This window comes from Haemaphysalis longicornis, unplaced genomic scaffold (genome assembly GCF_048455015.1).
Source record: "Haemaphysalis longicornis isolate Haplotype H1 unplaced genomic scaffold, Haemaphysalis longicornis Haplotype H1 scaffold_2, whole genome shotgun sequence".
Taxonomy (NCBI): Eukaryota; Metazoa; Arthropoda; class Arachnida; order Ixodida; family Ixodidae; genus Haemaphysalis; species Haemaphysalis longicornis.
The window spans coordinates 219326746-219354416 of NW_027526295.1; the positions used below are offsets into that span (position 1 = coordinate 219326746).

At 46.0% G+C, this 27671-nt stretch overlaps 2 protein-coding genes across 2 annotated transcripts in view; one reads left to right on the forward strand and one right to left on the reverse strand.

The window, feature by feature from the left end:
- The first annotated feature begins 75 nt into the window (after positions 1-75).
- Positions 76-16785, forward strand: LOC144169934 (uncharacterized). The gene is made up of 18 exons (XM_077699386.1): positions 76-336; positions 2209-2356; positions 2515-3412; positions 3577-3655; positions 3725-3864; positions 4001-4250; positions 4405-4540; positions 5454-5575; positions 6974-7091; positions 8386-8709; positions 9312-9493; positions 9832-9886; positions 9946-9998; positions 10066-10184; positions 13164-13309; positions 14111-14355; positions 14909-14997; positions 15318-16785. Exons 1-18 carry the CDS (start codon positions 278-280, stop codon positions 15545-15547), a joined length of 3393 nt encoding a protein of 1130 aa, XP_077555512.1. The 5' UTR covers positions 76-277; the 3' UTR covers positions 15548-16785.
- A 139-nt stretch (positions 16786-16924) lies between these two features.
- Positions 16925-27671, reverse strand: part of Wwk (anoctamin 8 white walker) — a 39405-nt gene continuing 28658 nt past the window's right edge. The window contains exons 12-17 of the mRNA XM_077699387.1: positions 26029-26156; positions 24895-24979; positions 24594-24791; positions 24348-24479; positions 23426-23536; positions 16925-22755 (exon numbers count right to left, since the gene is read on the reverse strand). Of these exons, the coding sequence (XP_077555513.1) occupies positions 22543-22755; positions 23426-23536; positions 24348-24479; positions 24594-24791; positions 24895-24979; positions 26029-26156 (867 nt within the window). The 3' untranslated portion in view covers positions 16925-22542. The remainder of the gene's footprint in view (positions 22756-23425; positions 23537-24347; positions 24480-24593; positions 24792-24894; positions 24980-26028; positions 26157-27671) is intronic.

Below are 27671 nucleotides of genomic sequence, written 5' to 3' on the forward strand. Positions count from 1 at the left end.
TCAAGGGTCATAAATAAAGTCAACGCATTATTACAGCACCTCAACAAAATAATTGCATAAAATTTCAAATTTTGTTTTCAAATGTTTGTTTAAAAAGCCTGACTCAAACTATTGAGTACGTGTTTGCGTTGTGTTGCGCGGTAGTACACGGTAGTCATGGTAACTGACGCCGCACGTGAGAATGACAAACTCGCTGGGGCTGTGGGCACCCGTCGCTCACACATAAAAACACGATTAACTTTGCAAAATCGCACGAATTAAGACCTGAAGCGCCTACATGGCTCTCTCAGCGCTGGACAAAGTGTACTCCAGCCGAATTAAAGCCATTGACGAAAGGTATGTTCCACCTTTCGCACCTTACCACAAAAAACAAGTTTCATAAAGCGGCAGTGTAGTCCTCTTCACCTCAGTGGTCCTGAGCGAGAGGCGAAGCCAGCTTTCCAGATTTCCAGCACCACCACCGCCAAAAAGCCACAGAACTTGCTTGTCATGCGAGAGACCTATGACTGATACAGCGAATGTCAAGATTTTAAAAATGTTGTGGCATTTATAAGCGCGTTTAATATTTCCCCGGACATCTTATTTCGAACACCTGTAATTATTAATGGCTTAACTTTAATTGTCAAAGGTTTGGATAATTAATTTACTATTTGTAGTGGTAATTACACACAGCACAACAATTATCGGGATTTCGTGATTGTTAGTGTAATTGAATACTAAATCAATTTAATGATAAATATGCTTAATAATAACTAGGTATGAACGATGGGGACTGGACAATGGTTCAACTGTTTCAATTTGTTCAATGGTTCAAAGAATTAAATTATATATAACCTAAGAAAAAAAAAAGTCCGCAGATTTGTTGTGTTTAAAACATTTAGCAAATCTGGACTTGAGTAGGAGCTCTGAAAAGTCTGTTGGTGACTGAATACAAAACCTCAAGCAACTCAATCTCCTCGTACAAGCACTTAGGCCTTAGTTTAAATTAAAAAAAAAAGCCACCCTTAATATATACTGGCTTTTATGCAATAAGCCAGTATGTTGTCTAGCACAAATCTTGAGAAATTGTTTCAATCCCCTGGCAGCTGCTGGGAAGCAGGGATGCTGTTTAGCAGGTCACTTAAGTGGGCGCAATCGTTTCGGCATGCATGAAAGCAATAGCCTTTTGTTTACAGCAGTTGCCTTAAAATAAGCATCAGCCAAAATGGTGCCCTATGGGTATAAAGGATGTCTGTATATCTTTCTTAAATCCTTGCCATATCGCCATTATCAAAAATGAAGGAATGCATTATTAATCTTATCTTATCCCACAATTTCATTGTCCATCACATTTGATAATGTTTTACCTCTTCTCCCTGGGTAATATACGAGTTGACAGTGTTGTGACAAAAAAAAAAGCATTTGCCCAAATGCGCTGCCAGCACCTACAAATTTGAACTCTGGACCAGAAGTCTTCAAAGTTTTCTTAATTTCAAAATTTTTCAAGCAATGAAATTTTCTTTTAACGTTGAATTTGTGTGTTTGGGGGGATGCTAATTTTTTTTTTTCTTCAAAAATTTGCCCCTACTATAGGAAACATCCCTTGATTATCCAATGAATACTCCATGCTGAGGTGAAAACATCAAAATCTCCACTTCTGCAAATAAAAAAATGTTTTTGGCATAGAAAAATTGAATAAATGTGGGGTCACATTGAACATGACATGTTACAGCAAATAACGTGTGTATATATGGTGTCAGTAGCCCGTACTGTCTGTACACTGGTTTGACAACAGTGCAGAAAATTTGCGCAAAATAGAACGTGTACCCCCCAAAAAATCTCAATATTTATGCACAATGGAAAGGAGTGGGTTTAGAGCTGTGCAGAAGCCTTTGTGAACTAATTTTTCTACATGAATGGGTGCAAGCTGTTCAAGCTGCTAATGAACAAATGTACAAGATTTAATTGTAAAACTGTGCATAAGGACAAGCAGCAGGACGAGTGCATGTCCTGCGCTCATCCTGTCGCCCCATTTTTACTGCCCGTCCTTGTGCACCATTCTACATATAATTATGCCACAGCAACTGGCCCTACAATTCACTGAAAAATACAAGAAATTACCTTAACACAAAGTTTGCTGAGCTGAAGTGTTCGTTTCTTGTTTCTCAGCTATTTCACAGTGCACATTCAGTGTATACTCCCTTTCAATCTCATTTTCTCTTCCTTCAGGATCGAAGAGACCTTGGAAGAGATTGACCGATATCTGAAGAATGGAACACAAAAAGACCTTACAAAACGGCGCAAGAGCTCACTTTACAGCTTGGAAAACAGCTCAGTAGAGCAAAGCAATACAATTAGGGACGGCTTGCAAAAGATGGTACGTATGTACATTACTGTCACAAACAAAATCAAGCTTTACACTAAGCCTAGCAGCAAACACAAAAAAACTGTGCACTGAAATCAGAGCCAACTGAGGTTCGGCGGTGCTACCTCATTTTAACCCCTATACCCATGTGTGCCCTTCCAATCTTGCAGCTCAACTTCTGTCATGACGAGCCAGGAGCAGTAGAGGCACTTTTCAACACCATCAAGAAAGTGGCCCAGCACTCGCTGCCGTTTCAAGCAGCCTGCGACTGTGGAATCTGCACCGACTGCCTAGAGGAAGGCTGCAGCAACCGCAACTGCCACGCAAGGCAACAGTCACGCAGTGGAGACGCTGCAAAGGACACTCCACCAGAGCTGCAGAAGCCAGTGAGCGAGGAGATCAAGGTTCTGTGGTGCAGCCTGTGCTACCACGTGCAAGCCTTCATAACGCAGCAACTCATCAGCAACGCGAAGGTGCTGTTCACGAAACACGGTTTTGTACAAGACACCAACTGGGAGAGCTACTTCGAGATGCTGCGCTTCCTCTTTGTTGTCGGCCAGGTACAACGCATCCACCAGTGGGTTCGCTCTGAGCAGCTGCGGCGTGCCAGCTGCCCCTGCGAGACCTCCGCATCATCGTCGTCGTCGTCGTCGTGCTGCATCATCTGCCTCATTCAGTGGAGTGTACAGAGCCTGGCGAGAGACGTGGCCATGCGGCCTTCACTGGAGATGACGTGGCACGACCTGAGCGACTGCTACGTCGATGCCGTCCGCAGCCGCGTCACCGCATGCCTCCAGGAACTGTGGAACCGCTGGCACAACAGGAATGCGACGGGGGAAGACAAGCGAGGTTTTTCACCCTGCCTCGCAAACCCTCGTTCCTGCTGGGCACACAGTGGTGCGAATGACAGCGGTACGAAATCTACAGTGCGCACCGAAGATGGCGTGGACTCGCAGAACGCATGCAGTGACTGGAGCGACCGTCGTCTGGTGACAGCTGTCGTCACTCTGGTGGCCGAACTGTACTGGTTTGAGCAGCAGCTAAATGGCATTAGCTGCAGGACATGGGGTGAGTAGCTAAGGTGTGCACACAACGCGAATCAAAAAGCATGACATGATCTAAAAAGACTGAACAAAACTGTCCTTTGAATATAGGAAGGCTAACTGCAACTTTTGTTAGTGCAATGGGTCTCTATCAATGCTTCAACGAGAAAAACAACATTTGCTTTCCAGCTGTGCTGTCCAAGAGCCCCCAGCAGCCATCGGCAGACGGCATGGTGACTTGGGATGAACCTTGCGCTTGGGACTGGCGGTGAGCACATGTCCTTCATGCATAAGCAGTAGTGATACTTCACACGCGCCCCACGGTGACGTTTTGCAGGCAGGTGTTCGCGTCTAGTGGTGTCCTCACAATGCTGCAGCAGAGCATTCAGGAGCTCATCCAGATGAAGCCACCACATAGTCGAGGAGACACAGTAACCGTAGAGCTGGATGGCAGCAAACTACGAGTTTCTGCTGCTGGTAAGCAGTGGGTACTCCAAAATGCCCTCACTGCAGTGCTTACAGAGCCCTTAATAACACCAAAGGTGGAACAGCTTGTCATACATGTTGAATGACTGCCTCAGTGACGACGCCAATGGAGAATACTGTGCTGCAGCCTTTCACGCCATCAGCTGCCTGGAAGTCTACGAACCGGCCGTGAGGGCGTGCCAGGGTGTGCTGGGCCCCTTCCGCGCCTCCTTCATCCATGCCGTCCACGTTGCCCTAGGAAGAGCAGCGGACAGCCTGGAAGCTGAGCTCAGGCAGAAGGACCGGCTTGCCAGGAACTTCTACGTCATGCTCAACACTGGCTCATACTTGAGCTGCGCCGTCCTACGCTTCACAGCAGCACTTTCAGGGAAGAATGAGTGGGTACCAGCTCTCGTACAGTGATTCGGTTTTTGCCTGCGAAGCATAGCCCGGCAAACCCTGGCAGGTTGTGTTTGTCATCGTCTTCTGAAGCTGCCACTGAGCCTTCAGGGCGTCGCTTCTGGGTCACTTTGGTGGCACTTTTTCTTTCAGAGGCCTGGCTGCAGCGCCGTTTCATGGTTTGCACCAGCGGGTGACATCAGCCCTTAGGCATGCCGAGAAGCTAATCCTTTTGCATCACCTGAAGTGGTTATCGGGTTGCATCGCTCCGAGCACTGACAGCGAACAAGTGAGCAAGGGTGCACATAGAAAGCAATTGCCTGCAGCTTCCGAGGACATGCCATTGCTGCAAAACTTGTTAGTTGCTGCCTGTCTAATGGCAAATGGCAAAAGCCATTCCTGGGGTCATGAGCGCGGGTCTCGCGACATCATGACTAAACGATGATGTGCACTCCCGAGGAATGAGATGATGATCCTAGTCTTCTCGAGGGACATGATGCATCATCCAGAAAAATGATGACAGAAAGCACGGTCCCTCTCCTGAAGGGTGACAGCATTGAGTCGTATATTCTCAGTAAAGAACAGATTTAAGAGCTGTGCGTCCGTGAGCCCACAAATAGTTTTCTCTTTGATCAAGTTTCTCAGGTCAATAAATTTTTCAAATAAATAAGTTCATTTTAGAATTCCTAATCTCTACAGTGCTTATAAAGTTCACATGAAAAGCTGACTTAATTTCCTTTCCCAGCTCATTTTTTTAAAGATAGGCATGACTGGGTCAGGAGCTCTCCGATAATTAAGATGAAAAAAAAAAAAAACATTTTGTCAGTATACAGGCACAGCAAACTTGTAGGAATGCAGTAGTGGGTAAACTAAAGCAGAAAAAAAAAGAAGACAAAGCCATTAATCTGATAACTGGGCCAGCTACAAATGGCAGGGTTTTTAGCTGCTGACATTCTTAAAAAAAAAGTGGACAAAAAGCTCCGTAAGGTTATTTGTGGGCACCTAGAACACACAGTTTTGGCCCCCTGCCAATTTCACAATGCTTCTGTATAGGTTTAATTTTGTGTATCAGATTGCCATGCGACCATAATACCAGCATCTGCATGGGTTCATCTGTTGTCCTTATAAATACAGACATGAATCATATGCAGAAACTGATGTCACATTTCTGTTTGCTTGTACCGTTTTACATCCACCCACAGGACTTCAAGAGAGCATGTGCCTTGAGCCTGTATGTGAGTGCTCTCGGCAGAGAACTCAAATACCATGTCGGCTACACTCAGTGCGGCTGCTTGTTGAGGCTCCTTTTCAGTGAGATCCTGAGGTGAGTGCATTAAACAAATATTGTCACTTTGATGTCTTACCAAAAGGGAGAGCTCATAATGTGTGCGATGGGCCACTATATAGTTATATGTAGCATTTTTATATAGCTCTGGTTTTCAAAAATTACACCTGTAGGAGTCAGTAACAAAGTGCTGATAACAATATATTTAAGAAACAAAACTTTCTACCAGAGGCACGTGAAAATAAAGGGGTGAGAGGCAACTCCCTTTTCCCCCTCCTGGCCATGCTTGAAGCTTCTGTGGAAGTTGAGGGCCATTGCTTTGCTCACATCCTCCCACATTGCCTTTCTTTACAACACCCTGGATCTTTGGTGACTACTCCGCCACTAGGTGAGGCAAAGGAATGAGTGCAAAGCTCGTGGTGGCACATGCTTTATCCCCCAATCATTAGCCTCTCATAACTGTCATCACCCTCTCCCTTTGGCATTTTTTTCCCTTCTCTCCATAGCCTTGGCCATTCACCCTTGTCAGGCTAGGCTTAACATTAGGTACGTGTAACACGTACTGAGCCTAATGACACGTGCTAAGTGATGTCAAGCTCGTACATCAGGCTGTTGGTACCTGTTGAGGATGTTAGATCTCAAAACATAACATCATACCTAACAGGACGGCACATACCCGTGTTCATATTGGCCAGAAAAGAGGACACAGTGGAAATGTACAGGTGCCGTTAAAAGTAATTGGAACATGGCCTCATAAATTTACAGGAATTCCTTCTTCCGAAGCTGCCTGGCTGCACTGGTGTGCATTTAAAGGAATCCTCCCTAATAGAAAAAAGCTTGCTGTAAACCGGTAATGGCTGTCCTAAAGCTAGTAACACAATTATTTTGTGATACTATTCACAAAACGTTGTTCCAATTACTCACGACGGCACCTTTACTTTGCTATTCACATGATAGCTGCTACTTCTCTAACTGGAATGCTCAAATTACTCACAAACGCCTCAGAACGTGACTCTAACAACTATTTTTAAGTCGGAGGCCGTAACGCATTCACTAGGTCCACCTTCAGTATGTCAGCTACAGCCATCGAGCCACCGTGGTGCCGGGAGGCGTGCTTCTCTCGCATTTTGGAGGCTCCGGCTGAGTTCAATCCCCACCCAAACCCAAAATACCCAATTTTAATTTCAACTCAAGTACTTTGCTTTTGATCTTTTGCTCTATTGGCCCCAACACCAGATTTGTGCCCTCCCGAGTCAACCAACCAATGCTTTCACATTAACATGTATACATAAAATTTTTCCCGCTTCCGAGTCTAAGCACCGCCTCCATCCTGAAAAATGCTGTGTGGCGCAAATGTGCGATGTGTGCTGGAAGTCACCGCAGCATACAGGTGAACTCTCTGGCAGTGTTTGTGTTTGCACCTTTGTCCCATTACAGGCAGGTGACACCCTTGCACATGGTGTCTCGGGAACCCGAACTGAAGCTAGTTCTGCGCAGTGCATACGAAGCCCTTTTCCTCATGTGCAATAATACCCAGGAACTTCTGGGGGTGCCTGTGAGCTGGCTTCACTTTGTGCACACAAAACTGCACTTCCACTTGAACTTCTCACACATTATGCTTTTACACAGGGCATCAGTGCACGCTGCTTGCTAATGGCATGCGAACTTGCAGCCTCATACTTTGCACTGTGTTTAGACTCCACTGCAATGCCTAGACTCTCTTCTAGAAAGCAATAAATATGTTTACTCTCTCTCTCGTTACAAAGTAAGATCTTCAAAATTGGCTGAGATAGTACTTTTCTAAAATAAAGTAATCACTGCATAAACAAGAACTTGTAGTAGAATATTGCACTGCATGGATTATTTAATTTTAAATGCATTTTTGTACAGACACCTTTGTCAGCATTGCTAAATTAGAATACAGAGGTTACGCTAAAAGGCTACCATGTGCCATTTGCAAATAGAAGCAATATCAATTTTATTTTCTCTGACAGCTGGCTTCTTTGCTAAAAGTGCAACAATATGACACAGTCAGCCTATCAACAGGCAAAAAATGCACAGAAAGTATTTTAAAAAATTGAAGTAAAAAGACAGATTTACTGAAAAGTGTATGATCCATATGATACAACGTAACGTTTTAAGATGGTATTTCGTAGCTTCAGCCCCCATAATGGTTGTTATAAAAAAAAATAGAATTTTTCACCCTTGTGGACAGGATACCACTGTTGCATGCACACCCAAAGCAACTGGTCATAGCTTACATGGGTGCCTAGGTGAACAGCTGTCCTAGCTGAAAATAGGCATTTCATGCCATTTGTGTCGGTGCTTCACTTTTATTTTAGAATTTTTGAAGTAATAAGTGGAGACAGGGATATGCAGTCACATTTTAATTTTCCTGGTTTCATCATTGTAGTGTTGCTAAGCATAATTTCCTGTGAGAGCAAGTTCGAGTTCACAGGATATGCTGTAATGGAATGTAAAATAAGCATAAGCATGCTGTGAGAGCAAACTAAGCTGTGCTCAGTAACGTGAAATATATTAGCAGTGTTGCACTCTCGCCGTACTTATTATCTTGAGAACGAATGAGGCAGCCAACAACGCATGCAGCACCAAATGACACAGTTGCCTCAATCTTCACACATTTCATAATCGTGCAATGCACCCGTAATTTTGTTCTCTATCCATGAGCATCAAGGAGTTAATAACAAACAAATCTGAAGTACAGTGAATCAGTTCCCACGCCATTTGCTTTCCATTTCCTACACGTGTGGCAAGGTGCCCCATAAATGCTCCTTTGTCATGCTTTTCCTACTATAGAGTCAACTGACCGTAGTTGCGACTGCTCGCAGGTCGTCAGCCCGTCCACTGTGGGGCCAGTGGCTGAAGTCCACAGTCACTGCAACACGTTGCTGACCGTGGTCACCGCAAAAGGCCGTAACGCCGAACAGCAGCAGCAGCCAGGCCAGCAGAGCCAGCAAAGCCAACAAAGCCAACAGCAAAGCCAGCAGCAGCAGCAGCAGCAGCCACACCAGCAAGCTCCATGGCTATGCTGGGTGGAACCTTCCCTGTTCACAGGCCCACCTTGGGCCCAGCTTCCCGCAAACACTCGCATCTGGCTGCCACTGGCACTGTGCATGGAAACTGACGTCCCCCAGCCAATGCTCCTCCTACAGGCACGTCTTACAGTATACGGCTTTGAGGAATTGTTGAGGCTAACAGCCACTGTAGGCTTGTGCAAGAGCTGGCACAAGAAATTTTCATTCACTGTCACGGCCCCTGCACGGACAGTAGCGATACGTTGGTTCCCTACAAGGCTTCAACGTGGCTACCTACAGCAGGCTATCTCATGCTCGGGGAATGGATATAGCGTGGCATCAACACAGGTTTAGCGTATATGAAAAGATCAACAGACGGAACACTGATTAACGAGAAGAAAATGCGGGGGCAAAAAGTGGGTACACAAGGCGCAGGATAGGAGTGGGTGGCATCCATGGAAGGGGCCTTTGTACTGCAGTGGACATAAAGCTGACGATGATACAGTCCCCAAGAGCCAAAACAGCACAAGGCAAGAGCATGCCTACCTGAAGCTAAGCAATCTTAACTCAATGATTACTGATTCTACGGTTTCCAAATCTGGGTTCAACAATGAGCGAAACAAAGTTTTCAAGTGACGCTGGTGGACACGTGCGATGGTTGGTGGCTCCCACAAGCTGTTGCAGCTAGTAGTCTCCCAAGGGCTGGCAGTGTGAAGAGGAAGTATTCTTCTGTGTTTCAGTGCTTGACAGCAGCGGAAGGCACCCTTTCCACACTGCTGGCGTCTCAAGTAGCCAGCCAGATCAAGGCTGGCGAGGCAGCAGCTAAGGAGCAACGCTTCCTGGATGCCTTGTTCGGCATGCTGGTACTGTGTGACTACCACGAAGGCCTACTCAACAGTGTACTGGTCAGCGTTATTGAAAAGTAAGCAGAATATTTTGTGGACAGTAGCAGTTTTCGGCAGTGCAACGGAAGTCACAAGCTCACATTCACCATATGCCATCTTGTCAATCGACATGCTAAATGTTAAAATCAGGTGGCCATGTTAAGTGAAACATGAAATGGGCAGTGAAGGCTGTCTGAACTGATAAGGGCATACAGCATGGCAATAAATATGAGGGATAGGATTTGAGGAAAACGAGGGCTCTGCCAAAGAAGGGTGGCTTGCTCTGTCTTGCACTAGCTTTGTGCTGCTGCTTGTGCGTTTAGGGTTGGAAGTAAGGCAGTACTCAGATCTGTGACCAAAGTTCTAATTCGAACAGGTTGGATGGGTGGCGGGAGTTTGAATACGCTTCACTTGGCAAAGACAAGTCAGAGGTAAGTTCTTTGCACTTTAAATCCCAGTCAAATGCACTGGAGCTACTTTGTTGTTTCAGAGGGCCTGGTGGTACCGGTCAGTGCAAGGCCTGCTAACGCCTTATCTGAAAAGGTAAGAGGAATCTACAATTGCAATCTGGAACACTAACCTGCACCTTATGCTTGATTCTCTTTGCTAGTGTTGTGGCAAGTCTTGCGACACCTATCCTCAGGAGAGCGTGCGAGAAGAACTGCACTCTGCTGCATCAAATTCAGGACGAAATCTGGCAGCACTGCAAGGCTTCAAGTCAGCTGCAGGGTAAAGTTATGAGCCATCAAGCACAAAATAATGGGTGAACTGTGTAGCAAGGTGCTTACAAACAAAATACAAGTTTGTTTTATTCGAAAGATTTGGTGTTTTATAGTGCCCCCAGCGCTTGTCCAGCAGCAAATGATGCTTTATTCACCGCTGAAGTACCAGTGTTCGCACTTTGCTTCTGGCCGAACTTCTATACCTGCCATATTTTTATTAGGGTTGATACTAATCATTTCCTTAAACATAAACTATGACTCGATAAACATTGTCATGTAAGTGGCTGTGTCGCTTACGTCAGTTGGTCCGTGTTGTGTCAGACAAGCCCAATGCGTCCAACGGCTGTGTTGGGCACTGTCGGGTGTATCCCGAAACAACCCATTCCCGTTTGAACCTGTCCCTCTTGATCCCATTCCCGAAACGCCCTTCCCGTTTGGCCCGTCCCGTGTGCGCCCGTTCCCAAAACGCCCTTCACGTTTGACCGCTTTCTGTTTCAACCCGTTCCCAAAACACCCTTCCCGTTTCATCCCGCCCCCAAAACGCCCGCCTCAAATTGTTCAGATAAGTTTCTGAGCTCGCAGTGTGCTTTTAGGCCTCCAAAATTGTGCTGGGCAAGGTAGTGCAGGTTACGGAGTACAACAACATATTTTACTAATTTCTTGCCTAAACATTTAGCGTGGGGGCAAATTTTATTTTACCTTGACTCTAATTCTACTCGGTAGATGGCGCCACCGACAAGTTCTTTTTAAAGCTCTACAGGTGATGGCTCAGTATTCTCAAAACAACTACAATTATTATGAACGCTACACCTGAAAAGTGACATATTCAAGCTACTTTAAACGAAAGCAAATACATATGAGGAACAAAATTACGCGTGATTTGCTTTGAGACTAATTCACGAGATGTCGCTACTTGCGCCGCAGCGGCCGAAATACGCAAACCGCTAACGGTGAGCTAAAACAAGTTCTACCATTTTCAGCGGCAAACGGAAACTCTGGCTCCCGGTAACGTGGTAAACGGTGACTCAAGCACGGTAACAATATACTAAAACACTCTATTATAGATGGATAACTACCTAAATGCTTGCTTTTACTTTTCCACGTACTGCGTGCCCGCCTACGTATTATCCGTAAAAAGTACACCCAAGAGAAAATACAACTTGGGGTGTTCGTAATGCCTGGATGGAAAATGTATGCTAACTATTTCCTCCAAGAAAAAATTTCAGCGTTAGACTTCAATGGCCATTCTTTTACAGACATTTGCATATTTTAGTGATCGTTAGCCACACATTAAAATGGGTCGTACCACTGGCTTGGCCCATAATAGTTACCACTTTCATAAAATACGTTTTTTTTGTATCTAGATTTAGTAATTATAGTTTGCGAGATCTTTTTCCTGCGTAGAAATAAAACAGTAGTCCTGTACTAACCCTAATAAATTAATAGTTGCATTTGTTAAATCACCCAACTTCATTCTCGGAATTAAGAGCTACGGACGCTACAAGCTGGCACTGCAACCGTGGAAAGGTTCTATTTTAATTCTCGTGCTTTCTTTTTTTGTGTGTGTGTTGCATATAAGTGCATGTGCATTCGTATATGCAACCGTAGGGACTGGAACCATCACCGCTGCCACGGAGTACGCATGTGAGCAACACGTTCCAGACAGCTCGACCAATGCAGAAGCAGACGGAAGCAACGATCTATAAACATTGGATGGAAGGGTGTGGTTTCAGCTGTAATTCACCAACACTGTCCAGGGTCGGATGTAACGCAGCAACCTGCGTGTTATTATTTAATTGGCGCTGCGTATCGTAAAGCGGACCATTGCTAAAAGGTTACAGCTAGGTTCATAGGCGTCTGCATACTTTGGCCCCACCAGCCGTAACGTTTTTTTTTTTACGGTGAAATACGTTTGACGTAACTTAAATTTAATTTTCAGGTTACGGCGGATGCAAGTAATTTTTTGACTTTCGGTTGCGTCGGACGTAACTCAAAACACAAGGTTAAAATACAGTTGGACGCAACTTTAATTTCAAAAATCGCACGCCTCGGTCCGAGTCGAAACTGGGTTCGTTATACCGGGAAGGAGCTAAATGGGAAAATACGAAACGGGAAGGGCATTTTGTACCGGGTTGAAGCGGCAGAGAACAAACGAGAAGGTTCAAATGGGAACGGGTCCAAATGGGAAAGGGAGAAAAGGGAAGGTCGTTTTGCGCCGGGTTGAAACGGGAGGGAACAAGCGGGAAGGATGAAATGGGAATGGGTTCAAACGGGAACCTCTTGCACTGTCAGCCGGCAAGTGCTGCACTAACTGCTTCAATGGTTACATATTCATTCTAACTTTAATTGTTTACCCCAATTCTTACTGCTATAAAAAGAATGTGCTAAATTTAAGCGCAAGTATAGTTGGTTCTGCAAGCTTGTAATCCCTGTTCAATTTGCGTTTGCTTTTACCGGCCTCAGCCAATCGCACAGCTGTCCATAATGCATCTAGGTTCTAGTGCAGGAAATGAGCTAGTGGGTCGCAAGGCCATTCTCTTTTTTTCTTTATTATATAGCTTATATGAGTGAAGTTCACTTTGAAAGAGGTGTCAGTGTTATTCTAATGAGGCAATCTTCCAAATGAAACAAACTTTCATTTTGTCTGCATGGCCCCTGTAAGGGGTGAATGCTGAGAAAAGGTGGCTTGGTTGCAAAGATTTTTAGGTGCAGACAGCCTTTTACATCAACCAAGAATCAGAAATTTTGACATTATAAAGTTCTGATTTTGTCAAAAGGTTACTAAACAGCCAATGAACATTGCTCTGACGCATAATTTTTTTTCTTCTCGTAATTATGCAACTGCACAGCATTAGGGAAGTGTAGAACTGGTAGCCAACTTCTGGGGAAGCATTATGGCAATTATGAACTGAGGCAAACTACGACACGAGCCTTTTATGCTAGAAAGCAGGCTTAGCTTGGCCCAACAGTGTGCTATGTGGTGCAGACGAGAGTCCACTGGTGGATCTCCTCTCTTGCACCATGGCTGTGGTGCCCACTTTCCCTGCTCCACTGCTCGCCTGCCTGACAAGGCTGGGCAAACTTGTGACCCAAGTGGGAGTGCTTTCGACCAACAACTCATCTGGACTGCAGGTAAGAGGAACGCAAGACTACTGGACAATTTTCGTTGCTTTGCTTCATCGTACCGTATTCCCAAACCTCAAGAGGTTAATTCTGATCACTTAAAGTTGACACTAACCTTTTTTATGCTCATAGCAACAACAAGTATTGCCTGTCTAGGACAGTAACGATCCACTAAACTGGTTTAATGTGGGAGTAGTAATTTTTGTACTTCCCTGCATTACTTCATTGCCAACGTGCTCTGCTCATAGCTGCCATGCTTTGTCCTATGGCTGGCCGCATTGATAAATTATGCAAAGTTATTGCTCATATGGCTCATCCTCCTTGAGGATTTATGTCCATTTCTGACTGCTTGAGTTGTAATGTCAAATTTTAGCTATTAGCATTAACCTGAGTTCACTTCAGTGCCCCCATGTAAATGGACTTCCAACACAATTGCCTAGTTGCAGGGGGATCCCTGATGCGCAGAGGGGGACCTCACTGGAAGGCATGTTTTACATCAGCGATGCTCCCCAAGGTTAACTAATTATACTTTGGGTCAGTCTCGATCGAGCCTCGCAACTAGCCGAGGTAGTTGTAAAATTGCACTAAAGCCATGGATGTTCTAAGTCCAACCCACAAGGCTTCGGCACATTTTCCTTCAGCTAATGCTTTGAACAGGAGGCAGCCGTGTGCCGCTTTCCTTTGTAGCGACCCATGCAGCGTGTCTCTTCTGAATGCACCATACGCACCCTTGACTATGGCCACACCCCCCCAAAACAGAAATGCAGAGGCACCGCTGTCGAGCTCTCATCTGCATCATCACATTTCCAGATGCTGCTGTCATCTCTGCACGACATCCTGAAGTGCCCTGATGAACTGGAGGAGCTTTTTGGAGCTAGGCTCGACTCCAAGACATCTCTGGAGTGCGCTCACATTGCCGACGAGATGGTAGCGCTTGCACTGCAGCTCAGTCAGCCTCCCGAAAGCGAGGCCTCAGCAAACTGTGAAACGGGGAGTGACGACCAGAGGGCCGCCAACAGCCTGCACCTGCTGACTAGCCTGCTCTGCACAGAGAGGTGCGTCTTGCGGAGAAGTAGACCCAGGGGATTGCAGAGAGGGGGCAGGGAACAGAAAAGCAGGAGGGCTGCAAAAAGTGTTTCCCATTCACTACAACGGTGGGACTGAAGGCAACAGACTGAAGTGTACAAATGTTGCTTCTGAAAGTTTGACATCCACCTAACTTTCCTTTGCAGAATCTTACTCCACCTAGGGGATTTCCCCTAAACCTGGTCGTTCAAATGTTGCTTCTTGTATTATTGATTTGATCAAGAACACGACCATGCGGGTGACGACTGACACTCACTCTCTTTGTTTTGCTTACTGAGTTGAGTAATAGTGCACCAGAGCGACTTAGTTTTTCTGCAGAGTGCATGCATGCTCCAATCCCAGTTCGTTAAGCTTTCCCCGATATTTTACTATCACCACCAACAATGATCAAGTGTTGAAAGGTTGAAAGATTGAAAGAAAGAGAGCAAATGCAACTGTGCACCAACTTCTCTGCCTTTACTAATTGCTGTTCCACGTAATAACTCGCGGTTAACGATTTTATCATTATTTCCTGGGAAACAGGGACATGCCTTGGGAAGAAAGCCTCTCCCAGACCGCAGAAGACATCACTCTTGGTTTGGTTGCAGAGCACTGGCTTAAGACACCACAAGGTACAGTGCCACACGTAACCCAAGAAATTCCTTCATTTAACCTGGGCATGTTTAAATTTTTTAGCAGTGATAAATACAAAAGAATTAGCAAGGCAGATTTACTAACAATTGGTCTGCTGAATTATTAGCCTCCCAATAAATGACTCCTGTTACACAGCAGGTCTACCTTAGCTCTGCCATCTAGACATCTCTCTAGTCAGTCTCAATGCTGTCTTCAGTAAGATTATCTCACTTGAAGGAACCTCTAGCAGCCTGGTAATGTAGTGCTTGCATGAACTCCAGCATTTCTGCTAGCACCAGTAGATTTCCATTCCTTGCAGGGCCAGAGGATGTCGGCTACCTGCATGCCATGCTCCACCAAAATGAGGCATGGATTCGGCACACTCTGGCCATTCCATTCCCCAACTACCACAGTGCTCCAGTGCCTTCAAAACGCCAGCTGGATCTTGACATTAGTTGGACAGCGAGGCAACACAAGTTTAACCCTCTTGAAGCATATGCCAAATGCCTTCAGCTTGCAAAAAGCTGCGAGACGACCCAGTCCCCATAGACAAGTATCACTGCATTGTTTGCATATGCGCGTGTGGGAGAAATAAAGGCAGTAGAAGAATAGACTGTCGAGTATTAGAACAAATCGTCAGTCATGGGTTTGTGCCACATTTGTGGTTAAAAGCCAAAAGAGGAAAAGATCCGTCGATATAAATTCACAAACTTGCTTCAACAACAAATTTGAAGACCACGTCAGTAGCATCCAGAAAGAAATATGGTCCATGTGCTCCACAAGACTAATAAAAAAAATTTCTTTTTAGCTAGCCTTTGCCACGAAACAAGAACAAGACAGGAGGGGAAATGAGGCTCCCTATCGCTGCCAGATAATGTCACAAGTGCCGCACGTGATGAAACTGCACAGCCTTCGCGATCGGCACTTCACTGTGCAGCCACAGAATGAATAGCGGCCGCTATCATTTTGTCCATCAGGTGCCGCTACCCTCTCCTTTGCCGTCGCAGATACGAAGCTTTGCAATCCACCTTGGTTTTCATTGTGACATTTTTTGGTCGCTCGCCCGCTCCATGGCCTTTGCCTTTCCTTTCACTGTCATCACCAGCCTGTTTGCATGTTTTGCAGGACAAAGGCCTGTTCCAAAGGTTTACAGCTGCTTCTATTTGTGGTATCCATTCTTTGCCCCAAATTTTCTCAGCTCATCGCTCCATCGAATCTTTCAAATTCCCAAATTTCGCCTGCCATCCCTTGGCAATCATTCTGTTAATAGGATGGTCCCCCTGCTGTCCTTCATTTGCGTTACACAGCCTGCCCAGCCGCACTTCTTTTAGTCAATTTGAAGTATAATGTTTTTCAACTGAGTCTGTTTCCTAATCCATGCTGCTGTTTTCTTTCCTTTAGGTGTTACCCCAGGCATTTTCCTTTCGATGGTGCTTCGGGTAGATCTAAGTTTCGTTTCAAGGCACCTACTGAGAACCCAAGTTTCTTTTCCACATGTCATACTGGAAGAACACATTCGTTATACACCTGTCTAAGACAAAGAAAGATTACTGCCAAAATATGAGATACTTCTCATTTTCGCAATTCCATAATCATGACTTTCGGCACAAAAACCACCTTTTCTTCACCACTCACACCACCCTGAGTGCTGAAAGATGACTAGCCCTCACAATTCACACAGAAACTGCGCTTTTTTCAGCTGCCATGGAGAACATTGACCAAGTTCATCGCTGCCTCACACTCAAACTGCAATTCCATTTATTACTCCTCCTTGCATCATCTTGTGGCCTAGTAACGCTCGTTTATCTTTCTGAATTCGCTCATATTGGCAATGAAACAGCCACAGTGGTCTCACAAAAAACAATGGCTCAAGAGGTGTACAAACATGCATCACTTGCACCACAAAGCTGAAGCACTGGCACAGAATGAAAGATAAGCTTATCACTTTATTTTTGATCAGCACACAAGATTGAGATAGGAGTGGAAGTAGAGGTGTCATCTGGTAAAGGGAACACAAAAGCAGTATAGTCAGTCACGGTGCACATTAGACTGCAATGCAGTGTACCCAGCAACCTAGTCATCAAATAATACCACCACGGAGCAACCTCTTGGGCCTCTTCTAAACAGATGCCCAAACATTTTTACGATTCAATCCACTTTGCATAAATGAATAGCTGGACAACCCTTAAAATACCACACTTCCCACGAGATTGTCATCAGAGATGTGTCCACACCACTAGAACACCCCTAAGTTTGAACAAAAACATCCCAGACAAATGGTTAAGATTGCCGGAGCAGCACTTATAAACACAACTACGTTCTCTGTCCCTTCTACTTTCTCTTATCTTTCACAGCGCATTTTACATTAACAAACACAACAATTAGAGACGTGCTTCCCAGCAGGCATGCCCGATACCAGACTTGCATTCAGCAAGTCGTGTGAGGGAGGTTAAAAAGTGTAGCAGCTCGAACATTATCCTCGAAACAACCCTCATACAAAATGGATCTGCTTTAAGCCATAGGGCCAATTCAAGGACAAGATGAAATGGCGCACAAACAACTACCGCTAGCTCAAAATCTGCCAACAACAAGCAGATCAAACTACTGGGCATAAAACATGAGTCAATCAGTAGTCTTCCACCAAAACCTCAAAATGAGAACCGCATGGCAGTAAAAAATTATCACGTGCTTACATATATGCCACCACAATTAGAGCAGGAAACTGGACTCTTGCAGATTTCATTCATGCAGGCCTAAAACGGCCCAGTGCCATAAACATCTATGTTCAATGAGTGCACTCAGTGGTGAGGGTTTCCAAAGGTTCAGCTTTTGCACACTTGTTTGATCATTTTTTTTTGTTCCCGTAAAAAAGAGAGCGAGAGAAGGGAGGGGGGAAGAACAGTTCACATGAACTCAGCAAAACTAACAATGGTTCAGGTAGTGAAAGTAAACTGAACACAGCAGAGAGAAGCTTTCAAACAGGCAAGAAAGAAAAAAGCATGGGCACTACGAAAATACGGAGACAACAAAAAAGAAAAATGCGAAGTTAATAGTAGCAGCTGAGCTGCCTCAAGGGTAACTTAGCTACACTGAACACAGAAATCGATGCCAAAAAGCTAACAAACTAGGCCCTTTCTCTCTTTCCCTCCCCCTCAAATTGCATGCAGTAAGCAGCACGTCATCTCACACGTAATTTAGTTGTCGCATCATTCTTAATCTTCTTCCCCCACCCCTTACCACTCTCTTTTTTTATGTGGCACACAGGCTGCAAAAACATACAGCTGGATCAATTTACACCACTGGGGTCCCTTCAATGTGCCACCGGGCATTGTGCACCTTCGGGTGTTTATGCATTTGATCTTTCACTAGAAATACAGCTTCTGTGGCCTAAAAAGTGTAAATGGTTGAATTTCGCAAGGTTCCAGTCTCCTGCAAGTGAATGTACAGCACTGCTTGTGCCCCGCTGAAGCACACAGAGGACACAGCCCTGATTTGATCTAGATAAGAGGCCTTACCGAAACCGTGATCACAGAAACTTGAGCAACAAATAATATGAGGTAAGTGCGTGCATGTGGCATTTGCTGTGTCTGCACTTAAGCACAAAATTAACACTGACACACATTAAAACACCCAATAATACTGGCTAGCCCATAAGGGTAGCACGAAAACGCCAAATTTATCATTCTCTTTCTCTTTACTTCCGTTAGTCTTTCCGTTAGCATTTTTTTTATTGTCTTGAATGATTCATGATGGCAAGTGCACATTGTTAAGCCAGCATGTTGGCCTTCCCCAGATCTTGCATTGAATTTGACTGCGATACTTGCAGAATGAACGTTGGCAAATACAGTTGTCTGTGTTGCTAAGAGCAGGTTAGAAGTTACTCGTGCTTTTAATGCATCTTGACACAAAATGGAGCACTGATGTGCACTTGACTAGAGAGTGGTTCCAGCAGCTACATCAGTAGGTTGTGACTGCACGTTTGAAACACACTGCCACCTTTAAGTTATACTGTTAGCACAATCCTGAACTTGGCCATGCTTTTTACATCTGTTCACAACCATGTAACGTGGCTGTGCTTACGAGTGGCTTTGCCCTAGATGTACCATATAGGACACATTGTTTTTAAAGGTACCCTGCACAAGCACAAGGCTGACCCTGTTTTTGCGCACTCGTTTAGCGACAACGAAACACACACCAAAGCCACAATGCCAGCCTGAGCAGCAAAGAGAGACAGCACAACAACAACTGATATGGATTCATAAACGCTGCCATCAACCGATGCTGCAACGAAGCAAACATCTCACAGCAACAGTGCGCACAGTAAACATTTACAGGTCCCAGCTGTAGTACAACCCTGGAAACATTTCGTGCCAAAGAGACACTGCGACGTCGAAGTACCCCGTGTCGTGCCTGACTGCGGCAAATAAAAGTGGAACGGTTTGAAAAAATAACCCTGGCGACGCCTGTACTTGCGAGTGCACCCCGATAAATAGTGAGAGTACATTTTCAGTGCAGTGTGGCACAAATGGCGTGAAAGCATGGCACAGCACGCTTGAGAAAAGGTTTTGAGCATGTCACACATCAGAGATCATGAAGAAGTTGTAAAACGACTGCAGGTATTGCCAGATCCAGTATTTACCAAATGGCCGAAACAGTGACACTGGTTAACCTGGGAAGGAAGGGTGGACAATGAGAGACTAACATTTATATTAACTACCCCTCTCCCTACCCCTTTTCTTTACTGCATGGGTGACAAATGGCAGCCACATTGAGGGAAGCACTTTCGACGAATTGATGATAAAGGCAGAGGCAGGGTGCTATCTCAATGCCAGTAGTATGTTTAGTGCTCCTTCACTCGGGAAACTTGCTGTAGAACCTTGCTACCAAGTCATCAAACAGGTCTGCTGCTAACCACACAGTGCCCTCTCCACGCTGTCTCCCCTACCTCACTGCCTAGCAGGCTCTTTTCTGCCTGCTTTTCTGCCGGACCACGTTACAGCAAGAACTGAGCGTGCCCTTGTAAAAAGGCCGATGCTGTTCCACTGGAGTTGATCTCGTGCCACATGTGAGCTGCAGTGTCAGCGTGCTGGTATATGTAGTCTTCAGGACTGCGAGTGAAGCTGGTTTGCAAGGGCACTTACTGACTAGAACATGCTTCGATGTGTATCAGAGAGTGGTCGGTGCAGGCTTTGCAATATGATCTCCTGCCAGAGTGCGTGTGGAGAAGGCAGGTGTCGCAACACGAAAACATTGCAGTAGTTTTGTTGCGGGTGCCTTTTAAGTGCACCAGTCTTGGCACTACACAGCCTACACGGAGCAGACTGCAAATCCCAATGTGCTATTATGTGCTGCAAAAATCCGCACATTAAATATGCGGTGACGTAGTGGCAACACTGCTACATTATGAGTCTAAAAGAAACTAAACATCTAAAAGTCGTGAAGCAATAACCAAGAAAAAAATCCAGCATGCGTTGGAGCAGTAACTTCCGATGTGAATTGGCATTTACGCTTGCATTTTATGCTGGTGGAGTGAAAACGCCAATGCACATACAAACAAGTGTATGGATGGGCTGGACAAGAGTAAGGGGAGTGAGCTCGCAAGAAAACAGGCAATTAAGCAATGATTTCTGTGGCACGTTTCTTGGCCACAATGTTAGCACGTAATTTTTTTTTAACCCGAAAACGTTTCACACTACATGGGGCGATCTGTGTGGTAGATACCACTAAAGGCAAAGCCCACTTACCTAGCTCATAATTAATGTTTCAGACTATGGAAAGCCAGGCTAAAAGTTTAAAAATTCATTTTTTTGTTGACAAAACAGCATCTGTAAGCTACTGTCTGCTGACATCCATTTCATATGAAATGTGATGATATGTCAGGTAGGAGGGTGTATAACATGAGAACGAGATGTTATCAGACTCATCATTTGTTTTTTGTGCCACACTGATATTTTTGCAACCCTCCGGTCATGAGGGCTACAACATCAGCCCCCTATTAGTGTAACAACTCAATTACAAATTGTAATAGGCATTTCTGCATTCTACTATGAAGTATAACAACAGCAGCAAGAAGGCAGCACAAGATTGCACTTTGCCAGATGGCTGGAGTAAACTACGTCTAGCCAAGCGGAGACATCTGAAACAAGCAAAGGTGTCATAGAAACGATGACAAGCATGGCTTGCTATTGTTTCTGATTGCAGAAAAGATTCCCCAGAGGTGTCTGAAAGAATACCGTATTTGCATGATTTTAACGTGCACTTTTTTTCGCTAACAGTAGCCTTAAAGGAGCCATGAGGATAAAATACAAGTTTGTGTTATTCGAAAGATTTCGTGTTTTATAGTGCCCCCAGCGCTTGTCCGAATGCAAACGATGCTTTACTCACTGAGAAATTAATTTAAGTTAAAATTTTGATTTTCCCGCTAAATCGTTAGTTTTCGTGGTCTGCAACGACATCAGAGGGCCTTGTTTACCGTTAGTTAACCTAGATGGCACCACCACACCACAGCAAGCAGTTTTCTGCCTTTGGTTTGTTTGTGACCGTATTTCTACCTGGCTTGTTTTGTTCATGGAGACAATCGTTTCGTGAAACATGGTGCTCGCTTGACAAATACGGTCACGTAAGACATCTTCGCTTGCGTCAATCGGCCAGTGTCGTCTGAAACAACCCCAAGGCCCCGCAGTCCTGTGCAGCTAAACCAAGCATAGTGCGCTAGTGCGCGCAGTACCAACAGCAGTACGCATCGGTACTTCTATGTTTATATGTGCTTTCATAGCTTCCACTGTTTGTCCCACCATTCTTAGGGCTTTCAAAAGAATGTGCCCTAAATTTAAGCACAAATAGCTCGTTCGGCAAGCTTATAAGCTCTGTATAATTTGCGTTTGCTTTTGCTGCGCTCCGCCAATCGCAGAGCTGTCTGGTATGACATCATAGGTTCTGTTGTGGGAAATGAGCTAGTGGGTCGCATGGCCATTCCCTTTTTTCCTAATTATGTAGCTTATTTGAGCGAAGCTTACGTTAAAAGTGGTGTCAGTATGATTCAAACAAGGCAATCATTTGAATGAACCAAACTTGTGTTTTCTCTTCATGGCTCCTTTAATCAGGCGCAAAACTGTCATCGGCTTCAAACCGTCCAGCCACATTGCCATGGACACTAACTCCTCCCAAAATCAAACTCAATCCAATCCAAAGCAATCCATTAACATCACGTGAGTAAATTTTGGCGTGCTTATTCCTCGATGGGCATACCTTAGCCAGCGGCTGGAAATTTTTATTTTTAAATTATTTTTCAGAAAAAACTTTTTTTTTTCACATTTTCATGAGTAAACTTACCTGCGTGTTACAATCAAAGGTGCGTTAGAATCATGCAAATACAGTAGTTCTGTCTGACCACTGTATGATCATCCGCAACATGCAGTTCCACCTCGACTCTTTTTGCCACACACTCACATTACACAACTGCGGGCGAGCATGGTCAGGCAGCATCAGTGAGGGCCCTCTTTGCCTGAAAGCGAGGCCAGCAGGCGCCGATGAGACTGCCACTGCTACTGCTGAGACGTGGGCATGGTGCGCCTCCTCTGCCTGGGTTTAGCGACCGGCATCCGCAGCAGACGTCCCACCCAGCTGGGCAGGGTCCCCGGCTGAGCGGCCACATCCACATCGCCCGCACTCAGGGGGTCCCACAGGCAGCGGTGCTCGGGACTCAACGCGTCCTCCGAGGTGCACGTGCCTCGGGTGGCAGTGGTGAGCTTGGCACCCTGCGGGCAGGCACAATGCACGGGCACTCACACGGCTCTCAGACACATTCTCCGCAACGTGGTTTACATAAAAACGGGATGAACAGTTAAAACAAAAAAGGCATGCACAATTTGAAGGCATTTACACAAACTACAGAAATGAAAACAATAGTGGAAATGAAGTGATCGCTTGTCCTTAGGGTTTGTTGTTCACAGCTTCTACTACACAGGGCACTGGATGACCACACCTGCTTTACTTGTTTGCAGCAAATGGAGGTCACAGCAGCACCCTCTGACGAACACTGATTTCACCATAATAAGTAATCCAGTAGCATCTCATTTCGAGCACAACAAGGGCACTGCTGGCCACAACAAGTTGTGTTTTGCATCCAGAGGCCGATTCCGGCGAGCCTACAACCCTCAAGTAATTAAGGGACCTAACCGCCGAACCGAGTTTATTTCTATACCTCCTTTTGTACTTCTATTTTTGTAACACCATATTCCTAACTCCCTTATGCGTATGCCAATCACAAAAACAAGCTCTTAGCGTTTAGTGCTTGTAGCAATGTGCTTTTTTAAGCTACTTGGAGAGTAACCACTCTACACTATATTCTGTTTATGTACTCTCTCTTGATGTTTATAAGCATGTCCCACCCCTGTCTCCTCTAGTAAGAAGGAAGTGGTGAATTACCTTGGCAGCTTCTCTTCGGCGAAATTCTGTCTTGGCCATCTCGGTGGCCACCCAGTCGGGAACATCAGGGATGGCATAGGCAATGGCAAACTTGACACACAAGACCACGTGCTGAAAGAAAAGGGGACACACACAGACTGCCAGTATGGCTAAATGTTGATATAGCAGACTACAATATAATTAAAACCCTCATTAGCAAAGTGGCAAGACTCATACCTCTTGGGTCATGGCTCCAGAGGTACATATGCTTATTTAGTCTCCACATAACAATGAACATATTTCTTAATCTCGACATAAGAAAGTCTGCTGAGTGATGCTGCAACAGTCAGAATGCAGAGGAACCAAGCAAGCAGGTCAGCTAGAGTTGATAAATCTGACTGCACTAATCTGAATGCTCTCAAATACTACTAATGCACCGAGACTAACAAGTTAGTCCCTCTTTCATGTGTGCACACCTAGGAATATCCCACAGTGTCAGTGTTTTGCTATAGAAACGTTATGCTCCGTAACCCACAGCCATTTGTTTGGGCTGCAAACCCCGAAGGAATGCCAGAGAAAAGAAGGGAGCAAAAACAATATGAAGCACAGAATAATGTTGCAAAACCATTTCCCAGTTCTTTTGCAAGTCTGGCCCCAAAAGGTAATTAAACGAAACACTTGGGATCACGGGCACACCCCTCATGCTTATTATACTCTACTGCATGTGGTGTACACCCCATGGCGAAGTACCTGCTTCCATGTTCTCTCAGCCTGCTAAATTTAACCTGAGGCTGTTGCCAAGTGAGGCCACTCAGCTGCTCCTGTGGGCCAAGTGTAGTATGGGGAAATTCCCTAACCTCCGTTGCGCATTACCGTGACAAACTCGACAAAACTACAGTGGTGGTGGTGGAGGGAGTCTGTCATGTACCAGCCGGTGACCCACCTCGAGCAGCACGAGCCCCAGGACGACCTCGAGGGGGCTGAGCGAGGGCCAGAGGCGCTGCACCTGCCCCAAGGTGCCCATCAGGGCACAGTTCACCACCACCGCCAGCACCGCCATGGCCTCCATGGCCACCTGCGGTTAGGTCAAGGGGGGGGGGAGAGGAGGGCGTCACCACCGCCACTCACAGCACCTGCACCACCCTCAAGTCAACGCAACCCTGCAATGGGCGGTGTCGCCAGCCCACACCTGCCAGGTGCCGATGCTGTTGGCCTGCTGGGCAAAGGGCCGCTGGAAGACGAAGCAGAGCTTGAAGGCGTCGCTGCGCACCTCCACCAGGTTGTTGAGCAGGGCGCACAGGGCGGCCCAGGGAAAGGCCGACGAGAACAGCGTCACGTGCCCAAACTGGATGAACATCTCCAGGTAGTCCTCAAAGGTGCCCTCGTACTGGCCAAGCAGAGATAGACACACACACACACACGCCAATGGTTACAGCAGGACTGACTATTCAGTGTTACGGCACTAAAGGTAATGGCGAGTGCGTGCTTACCTTAAACATGGCACACTCGATTTCACCTTGGCTCAGCTTTGGCGATGGGGCACTGGCAGAACCTGGACCTTCCTCTGGTGTTGCGCTGGAGACAGTGTAGAGCCACCTCAACGTGAACGTGCAGCTGCCACAGCCGACTATTTAACAAATGACTCCACTCAATGCGCTAGGCAGCATTTACACTGCTTTTCACTTTCGTGCATTTTGCACCTGCCAAGTGGGTGCTTGGTTCATATAGCTCAGCATACACCTGACAATACAGGGCTGGCTTTGGTAGGGAATTAATCTGCAATAGTGCCCGTTTTCTATCAAGGGACTGGTGGGGGCCAGGGTTTGACCAACCATGTGTTATTCCTATAGGAGCTTGAGAAGCCGGCCGCTGTTTGAGGTATGTGTCCATGGATACGACTTGCGAGCTGGTTTGGTTGGTGAAATTACAAGCCGATTCATGCCTCCTCATTGCCTTTTCCAAGGTAGATACTGCAGGAGTTTCTTCAACTTGGCTGAGTGGAGGACACCGCAATACTTTTACATGTAAAAATCGCTTTCAAGGATCTCCTCAACTGAAGGCTCAAGTGGAGGAGGGTTTCAGAATAAGGGGGTAATACTCCATGTGGCCTATGCATACCTACGGCACGTATTATATATGGACAGGGAGCAGAGGACAGATTAATGGGCCTTTTATCATGTCATGCATTATATAAGGAGCCCAGAAATGCGTGGGAAGGGGATGGGGAAGGCGACTGCCCTGCTGCACCCCACTTTTTCTCCCACTGCCAATGGCACTCCTCCTGGCCTGCAGACACCTTACCTGCCCAAACCTTTGGCTCAGTAAATTTCAGAAGGCAAACAGGTGTTGGAACAGCTACTACTGTTCTGCTCTAATGGAACAATTCTTTACTGACCGTTGCTAACTGCAGCACTCACAGAGCCCACAACAGTGTCAAAAGGGCAAAGCAAGCAGCACTTTTAAGCAGACATGAACACACAGGTCATACGTGTGCCCTCATTACTTTGTTTGCATGGGCGTACACTGTGTAAAGCTTGCAGACTAGTATGCTGCCTCATTTGCTGGGCTCCCACAGCCATTCGGGAGCTCCACTGTGGGAGAGGAGAGGAAAAGGGGGAACTGACCTTGCTGAGGGCCCCTCGCTGGTGCTGAGCTCCAGGCAGGCCAAGTGCAGCCTCTCCACGAGGAACGGAATCACACTCTCCTTGATGTTGCCCAGAACTTGCCGCGTGATCAGCAGAGTGGCCAGTTGCTAAAGGAACACAGGCAAGACCAGGAGGAAGGTCGCGAGTGCATCTTCTCTCCCACTGACCCTGATGCATTTGCAGACAAAGATGCAGTTCTGAAGGATGGACGTGAATACCGCACTGAATTTTATTTCCTCTCGCCTTTGATGCACAGTTTAGTCCACTTCCGCACACTTCGCATATTTTACTTCACTGGCTACCTGTATGTTTGTCGAATGAATTAAGTACCCAGATCTAAAAACTTGCTGCATGCATTAAGCACACAGCTAGAAATGCACTTGAACACAATGAGGTACAATAAATAAGTGGCTATAGACTTTAACCTCATGTTTGCGATTAACCGTAGGATGAAAAAAAAAGAATGAAATCACCCACCCAGTCTCAAAGGGAAAGAAAAAAAGACGCCACAAGAATCAGCCATGCCAAATCATCAAGACAAATTCGGAGCAAAGCTGTAAGGCCAGCTTAGGATAACACAAATTACAAACAAAAAGTTCACTCCACATCATTATGATACAGTAAAAGCTCGTTAATTTGAACTTGAAGGGGGCCATAAAATCGTTCGAATTAGCAGGCGGGCGCTAGAACGAATGGACATCATGCCACACTGCGCAGGCAGAACACAAAGAAGCCACCTCCGGACCAGTTATCGTAACGTATCGTAATGTTTCACACAGTCAATATGGCATTGCTGATGAAGCGCCAAGGCAATGAAAGAGGTGACACAGGAAACTGGCTACCCGCTGCAGCACAAACAAAAGCAGGGCTACAACGACCAACACACACCGCGCAGGCTACAGCTGAGCGTGTTGCGCATGCCATGTGATCGCAGGTCCAGACCCCCAGACCATCGCCCTACTGCATTTTTGCAATGCCGAACACATCAGCCCCAAGCGGCCAACCAGGCCCTTTCCTTCTACTCTGGCAACTCTCCCCCAATTGCTAGCCTTCCCAGCGCTTTAGTCACGTGGACGATTAATCTCAAGGCCAGCGCAAGGTGGAAAGCGGCAACATTGGGAAAACATGCTCCACCGCAGCGCTGAGTTTTCTATCACTGGCCAGAGCACCGCTACTTCGGCAATTTCGAACATCGGTTGCCTTGGCAACCAGACACAAGCCGCTCTCGAGTTTAGTTATGGTCGGGTGGTCCCGGTTAAGTTCGAGGCCACACCTTATGATATATGGGCAAAATAGACGTTCCACTCTCCCATTGTGAAGCAGGCGATGCGTTTGGCATTGAAAAAATGCAGGAGGCAATGCCCAGACCAGCGATTGCGACAGAAAGAAAACCTGCAACGGCATGCGCCGGAACACTGGCACCAGCGGCGCGGTGCCCGCTGCTGAAGCAAAATAACCTGTCGCAGCAGCGTAGTGCACGCAATACACTGTCGTTTTTCCGTTTCGTTGTTTCGCATCTCCAGTAAATTTGGTTTGGTTTGGATTTGCAACACATTGTAACCTCTCTGGGCCGACTTTTTTAGCAAGGAGCGATGGAAACTAGGATATCCCAGTTGAATTAA